Source organism: Aulonocara stuartgranti, assembly GCF_965226115.1.
Source record: "Aulonocara stuartgranti genome assembly, chromosome: 23".
In the NCBI taxonomy this organism is placed as follows: Eukaryota; Metazoa; Chordata; class Actinopteri; order Cichliformes; family Cichlidae; genus Aulonocara; species Aulonocara stuartgranti.
In genome coordinates, this window is record NC_138958.1 from 8,473,617 (window position 1) to 8,481,396 (window position 7,780).

General features: G+C 40.7%; 1 protein-coding gene and 1 long non-coding RNA gene across 2 annotated transcripts; both read right to left on the bottom strand.

The window, feature by feature from the left end:
• Positions 1 to 965: 965 nt before the first annotated feature.
• LOC309700116 (uncharacterized protein) lies at positions 966 to 5,327 on the bottom strand. Its single transcript, XM_082523527.1, has 3 exons — positions 5,222 to 5,327; positions 2,832 to 3,167; positions 966 to 2,634 (listed from the first exon to the last, which is right to left on the bottom strand). The coding sequence occupies exons 1-3, from the start codon at positions 5,289 to 5,291 to the stop codon at positions 2,438 to 2,440; spliced, it is 603 nt and encodes a 200-aa protein (XP_082379653.1). The 5' UTR covers positions 5,292 to 5,327; the 3' UTR covers positions 966 to 2,437.
• Positions 5,328 to 5,792: 465 nt separating this feature from the next.
• On the bottom strand, positions 5,793 to 7,692 carry LOC309699742. Its single transcript, XR_014274455.1, has 3 exons — positions 7,380 to 7,692; positions 7,089 to 7,176; positions 5,793 to 6,390 (listed from the first exon to the last, which is right to left on the bottom strand). It is a non-coding gene; the product is annotated as an uncharacterized lncRNA (long non-coding RNA).
• Between the last annotated feature and the right edge of the window lie 88 nt (positions 7,693 to 7,780).

Below are 7,780 nucleotides of genomic sequence, written 5' to 3' on the forward strand. Positions count from 1 at the left end.
CTGGTTCAATAAGTTCAGACCAGCAGAGGTGAGAGTCACGACTGAAGTGCTCAGGAGCAAGTTTCTATAAAAATGGACCAGCAGCTCAGTGCTGTGATCAAACCGAGCTCTGATGCTGCCCTCTACTGGCAATAAGGTGAACTCCACCTCTCAGCAGAAACACACTTTTCCTGATGGGAACACAGAACCAGTTCTAGATTAGTCACCAGCACTGGATCCATGGAGAAAGAGGATTAGTCCCAAATCTACAGGATGTTAACTCAGAAGAATTTTGCTTTAAATTATAACTGGATATGAAGTGTATATAAAGGCCTTTGTAGAGCCACGTGAACCATTTGTCCCTTTATATTCTCCTCCTAGTGTCAAAGATCTGTCACTTTAAACACCAAAGTGTTTCTCGCCATGTTGACCTCATACTGATTTACTTTGACTGTAATCCTCTGAATACTCCACCTTTCACCACATCCAGTGGCAGGAGGTGGAGGTCATTTAGAGATGGTGTAACAGCTGACCTGAGAGCCAATTAGAGCACAACATGAACATGATGTGAATATCTCGTTCCAACACATTTGTTTGAGATGTGGAGACTGTGGAGGCGACCTGAGTACAGTGAACTCATCGTCATGGTCAAGAAACCAGCTGGAGATGCATGAAGGACGTTTTTGTCACATTAGTGGAAAGAAAACATCAAAATCAGTGTGATGTGTGAAACATGTGAATGAGGTTTTCTGTGTTTCCATGTCTGCACATCAGAGCATGATTTATATCACATCAGTTAAATTCTTTGTTCTTTCTCTCTGTAGTCATAAACGACCAGCCTAACAAATTAAAACATAAATGTGTTTTACAACATTTATAACAGCTGTTGTGTTTATAAACTTTGACAGTTTATGGGATTTATTCTTAATATTTTTTGTAAAATTGTCTGAAATCTGCAAGAAAAAAAAAACATGGATTACTTTGATTCCAGCTTCAGATTTATTTACAACAACAATCATATCAACAGGAACTTTATTTACAGTAGAAACATTTGAAGCACAAACTCTTTGTTTGGGAAAAGTTCCTTTACAGATAAATACAAAGCTCAGCATGATTGTTGGTCAGACGTTGAGGAGTTAAAGACAAAACTTCTAATTTGGATCATTTTTATACAACTTTAAAAAATAATCATTAATTATTGGAAATGTAAAAATAAAATGTGAAAATGTTTGCTGGACTGTTTGTCTGTGTACGGTTTTTACTAAGCTAACTACCTTTAAATTAGTAAACTCCCACCATAAGGGTGTGTTTTAACTGATGAAACTGTGTCGTACTCAGGCATCTGATTGCTGCCTTTTAAGTTTTATTGCACAAGCATAAACTAACACCAGTACAGTAACCGTGCCTTTACAGAAGCCAGGTAATCAACTGAAAGACACAAAATAAAACAACCACACAACATTAACAAAGCAACACTATTAATGACAGTACAGTTTAGTAATAGTCATATTTATAGCTTTAACATGTTACTCAGTTAAAACAGAAACTCACCAGCTCGGCTTCATCAGTCATAATAGCAATATCAATGAAAAGAAGATCCGGCAGGTAGGATCTATGAGCGGCTGTTAACACGTACCATCCCAGACTTGGATAAATCACTCCGTCTTAAATAAATTTGTCATTTAAAGAAAATATGAGTCTGGCTGATAATAAATCACAACAAACAAATTGGCATGTTAGTAATATGGAAAAATCCACACGGTCTGTTTTTTGCACCAAAGAAAACAATTTGAAGAAATCTGTGAAAATTGTCTTTTGGCACTTGCTGGTGTTACAGTTCAGCTCGTTTGTCTTACATGATTGAAAAAAATAACACAAGAACACTCTCTCAAAAACCGAGGCCAGAGGCCAGAGGCAGGAGGGACAGCCTGCACAGTCTGCTCAAATCAAAGAGTCCCCCACGAGCGAAGAATCCTCAGCCTTTTGTATTCCTAGGTAAACGCAGGCAGCCGCGTCATTGGTCCGCTGCATTCGAGGATCCCGCAGCAGCCAATGGCTCTGATCTGCATGCAGTTGGGCGGGCATAGGTCCCTGGCCAGCCAATCACCTGTGAGTCCTGGCACACTTGAATTTCCATACAGGAAGGCGGGCTGTAGATCAGGTGGCCGCTAACCAGAAGGTCGGTGGTTCGATCCCAGGCTGCTCCAGTCTGCATGCCAAATATCCTTGGGCAAGATACTAACCCCATGTTGCTCTCCGATGCATCCATTGGAGTGTGAATGTGTATGAATGTTAGATTGAGCACTTAAGAGACTGGAAGAAGTGCTCGTGTGAATGAATTTGTTGTATAAAGCGCTTTGAGTGCTCAGAGTAGAAAAGCGAGGACATGAAAATTAATTTCAGGATATCCTCAACTGTTCTCTGGGAGACTCTGATCAGCTGGAAAAACCGAAACATTTCAAACATGCTGAATTTTAACTGGAGGCTGGTATGAACCCTGTTTGTTTGGTTTAACTTTTCTGTAAATCAGAAAACCACCAACAACAACAACAACAGCAGCAACAATAGCCCCAACAGCAACTTTCATTCCAACAGATCCAGCCTCCTTCCCTCCATCCTCCTTCCCTCCATCCTCTGTGTCTCCTCCTGTGTGACCTGCAGGTGAGAAACAGGTGTGAGGTGTCAGCTGTCAGGTAGGTGATGAGTGAAGAACAGAACAGAATCCATTTCCTCTTCAAACTGCTGTCAGACATTATCTACTGCACTCTGATCAACATCTTTAGAAACAAACATCAACAACCAGGAAGCAGCTTCACCTCTGATCACACACACACTCAACTCTACTCACTCACCTGGAGGATCAACAACACTCAGGGTGATGCTGCAGAGGATCTTCAAACCATCTGTACGTTTCTGGATGACACCACACTCGTATGTTCCAGCGTCATTAACCGTCACGTTCTTCAGAATCAAAGACACGTCTCCATCCTTCATCTGTCTGTCCTGCAGAGCCACCCGGTTCTTAAAAGACGGATGCTGCTTGGTGGTATTAAATTTTTTGTCATAAAAAAGGACAGAGCTATCTTTCAAGTCTGGTCTGCTCCAGTCTAAAACTGTGATGTTGTTGTTTGGAGCTCGACATGTCAGAGTGATGTCCTGTCCAGACTCAGCTGTGATGTTTTTCTGGGCTGAAAGAGGAAACAACACAGAGCAGAGAGGTCACGAAGGTTAAAATGCAACTTTTCATTTCTAGAACAGTGATTATTGTGATGGGCTCCATCCAAAAACACTCAAAGAGAAACATGAAACATATGAGTCCAGCAGAATTTCAGGACCGTGTCAGCGTAACCTTAAACAATTGTTGTTTTTTTCACAGCGTTATTATTTTAGTTCGATGTTTTGCGCTGGTTTTCATTTTAATTTGCTTTCAAATGGATAACACACGTTAACAATTTTCATACTAGTTTTCAGTCATGATTTAAATGTCATTAAAATAATGGTTATTTTGCTGGTTATTGGTATCAATGCGCTTTTGCCGATACAAAAACACATATTTATTTCCCAGGTCAGGTCTTTTACACTTTACAGCTGTGATTGTGTTGTTGTTTGGAGCTCGACACGTCACATTGATGTTCTGTCCAGACACAGCTGGAAACAGCACAGATCAGAGAGGTTAAAGGTTAAAATGCAACTAGTCTCTTGTACAGCAGCCAAGCAGAGTGAAGATCAGTGACTCTCTGTCACTCCTATCAAAGAGTCTCAGGGCAACATTAATACAAGAAAGATTTTTTGAGAACAACATCGAAATTTCCACATTAAAGTCCAAATTATATTTCAAGGTCCAAGGCTATCCATGACTCCACGCTGATGTTTTTTCCTCAAACTTGTTAATGGATAATACAAAGCAAAGCAGCACGTTCGGTACATGTTAGAGTCTCTGCGTGTTGTGGTAAACACGGACACACAGCGTGGGGAGGTCGTGTTTCAGCCCTGGCTGGTGAAGAGAGTAAAGACGGCGGGGCCACAGCCTGGTTTGTGTGCTGTGGAGTCGGTCCTGTAGGGCGGACTGTAGGCCTACACAGTGCTGCACGTTTGTGTAACGCTGGATTGTGCTGCAGAAGAGGCTGCAAGAGGTTAACTTTACTTTATGTTCAACGTGATAGTACGTGTTTAAAAAAAACTAATAACAAACATCGACAGGAAAAACATACTAAGAAGCTGCGACACCTCAATGTACAAAAATAGGAAAATACTTCCTAAACAATTCCCAAATCTGCCACAAGATGGCGATCCAGGACAAGGAATAAAAGCATTGCTGCTCAGCCATACCTCCACCGTGACTATGGTTCATTAACCACATCACACAGTAATGTTCAAAGTACTAATCAAATTTTATCCCTGACCTTGGCTGTAATCCAGGGTTTCTGGATGGGGAGATAAACTTCACTACAGTGATGTTCTCAGCAGGTACTTGACGCCGTTAACGAGGTTCTGATTCTGATCAGTGTTCCAGTTGTGAGTGTGTTTTAGTACTTTTACTTGTTTTAGTACAAGTTTTAGTACTTCTTTAGTGGCTTGGTTGTTCTCCTGAGATAACGCTGTGATTTGTGCGCCGGGGTGAAGCCAGCCGACCTGTTACTCGCCGCGACCATTAAGCCTCGCGGTAGCGCTTCTCCTCCTTCGCTGATCGCTACGGAAGCACGACATCGTGTCGAAAAGTCAGTTTCGAGCTTTTTATTCTTAATTTTCTCCCGTACCAGAGCACTGCACATGCTAATAGCATTATATTAATCCCAACTTCGGGTTTGCCTGATTAAAATCCCCTGTCATGTGAAAGTAATCCGGGACAGTCCGCTTTTTCTCCGCCACTCTTGTTTGCACCGACAGGCTAACTTTAGCGTGACGTGCCGCCTTGCTGTCGCTAGCTCGGTGGGTAGCTGTGTTTTGATTGAAGTGAACGTTTTCTGTTTTCTGAGGTTTCAGCCGAAAAACGATGTCCATCATGTCTCGGTGGCTCTAACAGTGATCACTTAAACTACACACAAATGCCAACACTAAGCAAAACACACAGAAAACTCGCACCACACAGAGCCGCTTCTACTTCGCAACTAGCGAGCTAACTTGCGCTCGAAGCCCGGTAACCGGCGAGCTTCTCTAATCACACTTACGTCCCGGTTGCGTGTGTTTAATATGCCAATAACGGCAAATCAATTCATCAGCAATCTAAGAGTTTCATACTCACCTGTTGATGCAAACGCGAAATAACAGACGAGAAGAATCCCGAAGAGCGACGTAAGAACTCCGGTACCCATCTTGTCCGGTGTCCCCGCTGTGACGACGTTCGCTCGGGACGGCGCCAAATACGGTTGTGCCCCGAACTAGTTTCCGGTATTTGCATAAAAATGATTGGCCAACACTGCTGTAAATGACTTGTTGGTGTATAATATGTGAAATGTGTCAAATAACACAGTCTTTAAGATACTTTACTAAACAGCTTATTTCTATATTTTATATAACCCGTCATAAGTCATGTTCACTAAAGTCTACTTACCAATATAAGTAAAGACATTACACATAAAAATAAAATAAAAAAATAAATAGAAACATTGGAAATGTGGGGATGGGTTAATTGAAAAATCTAAACTGCCCATAGGTGTGAATGGTTGTCTGTCCCTGTGTGTTAGCCCTGCGACAGACTGGCGACCTGTCCAGGGCAGAGGCGGAGCCAGACATTTGAAACACCCGGGGCTTAGCCCAAAAGGATAGTATGCATGTGGGATTTTTTTTTCCCCTTGGGGGGGGGGGGGGTAGAAATGACTGAAAGATTAATTGGCTCTGTTTTGAGTTTTGTTCAAAAAAGAATGACTTCATATAGGGAAAAATATATATCACATGTGCAGAACACCTTAAACTAGTTTTTTAATTAAGCAGCAAGGCAGAACAAAATCAGGGCTGTATCAAGACACGAGGACTAAACCCCAATTCAACCAGACCAAGAACTGATCCAGAATTAAAACAGGACTACAACAGTTCAAAATCAGGACTACTTGGGACTTAACCAAGACAGAACCAGAATCAGAACTAGATGATAGTAGCACTAAAAATCATCATAGACCTGCACTACATTTATTTTTTAATTTTTTACCAAAGTACAATATTTAGATTGAGAAAGGTTTATATAATTATTTAGCCTTGTTGTGCAAACAAGCCTGCATAACTTAATAAATATAGAATTTGAAAAATAACAAACCTAAAAAGAAACACTAGGTATGAGATACATGAGTACCTATGATACGGTGATACTTTTGGTAAACAACCATTTGACTAACATGTGTGTCTCACCTGCTCTTGTTCATCTCTGTTCTGTCCTCATTCTCCATCTCCCTCTCTGTTCCTCTCTCCCTCTTTGTGCTGACAATCATCAAATATACAGATATTTACAAACTCTTCAGATAAAAACACAAACACTTTTTAATTGTAACATCAAATCAGACTAAATGTTTATTTTTTTAGATTGATAAATATAAAAAACATATTTGTTAACTTTAAGAGTAAAGAGAGAAATCGTCTGTATTTCTTAATTGCAAATGGCACCAAATTGTATTCAAATTGAGCCACACTTATGGAGCTCCACAGTTCTTTTCCTGGTGTTTTGGTTGACATCTCTTGATTTTCCCATGTCACAGAAACAGGCTCTGTGTTTTGCCTTATATGCATCCACAGCTGTGCCACCAGTTTACTCACATGGACTCTACTAACCTATCAGAAGCTTCTTCAGCTCAGAATGGAATCGTCTGGAGTTTTCTTATTAATTAACAATAAACTTAGTGTACATGTACTCCTAAATTTGATGAAAGTGATAAAAAACAGAAAGCTCTGTCTCTCTTTATTGTGACATTTAACTAATTCAAAAGATATTTCAATATTTATCTAAAACAAAAGTTTACTCTAAATTGATGTTGTGCAGTAAAAATGTTTTATGTTTTCTCCCTAAAGTGTAAATATCTGGTTACAAATGTGAATATCCTGCTGTGTACTGAAATCCCTCTTGTTTTGCATACAAATATACTGAACAACATACAAAGCATAATATATAAAATAACATTTACCTGAGTTTTTTCTTTGAAAGAACCCTCTAATGTCCATTCTTATATTTCAGTACATAACTGAAACCGATTTAGTCGGGGAGGGTAAGAACTGAAAATATGAAATAAACACACGTAAGCTAAGAATCTCTAAAAAAAAAATAGCATTTGTTCGGCTTTTCATTTCGCCATTTGTTGATTCACTTGAAGAGCAAGTAACGTAATATTGGTCAAGTGATCAGTTTGATATCAATCTTTCGTGATGCACCGTCATATTTACATTATTTGTACGGTACGAATGATTTGCTTTGGTACCTGGTCAAACTTAAGCTCTCCTTAGTATGGCTGGCTCCGTCTCTCCAACAGCGCACTGACGGGCAGCAGCTGCCCCGCCCCCTCGCTCAGTCGCTTAGTGCCTGAGCTTGGATCATACCAATATCAGGGGGGGATTCACGCACAGTCGTAAATTCCCACAGTGTGCACTATGTGCTTCGAATATTGTGTGTACTTTTTGTTTTATACAGTTGTCAGCCAGGCATCTAACTATGAAAAAATTGCACTCCAAAATACCCCGGGCTTCTGACAAAACAACCCGGGCTTAAGCCCAGTAAGCCACCCCCACGCTCCGCCCCTGGTCCAGGGTGTACCCCGCCTCTCGCCCTATGACAGCTGGGATAGGCTCCAGCTGGATGGATGGAAATGACTTCTTGGCAGAT

What these genes read in the sequence shown, in the direction of transcription:
- LOC309700116 (XM_082523527.1), bottom strand. Translation starts at nt 5,291, where the DNA reads ATGGGTACCGGAGTTCTTACGTCGCTCTTCGGGATTCTTCTCGTCTGT. An exon ending in TTTCGCGTTTGCATCAACAG is followed by an intron (nt 3,168 to 5,221) that starts GTGAGTATGAAA and finishes TTCCTCTTTCAG; the next exon opens with CCCAGAAAAACATCACAGCT. An exon ending in GAGTGTTGTTGATCCTCCAG is followed by an intron (nt 2,635 to 2,831) that starts GTGAGTGAGTAG and finishes TCTCACCTGCAG; the next exon opens with GTCACACAGGAGGAGACACA.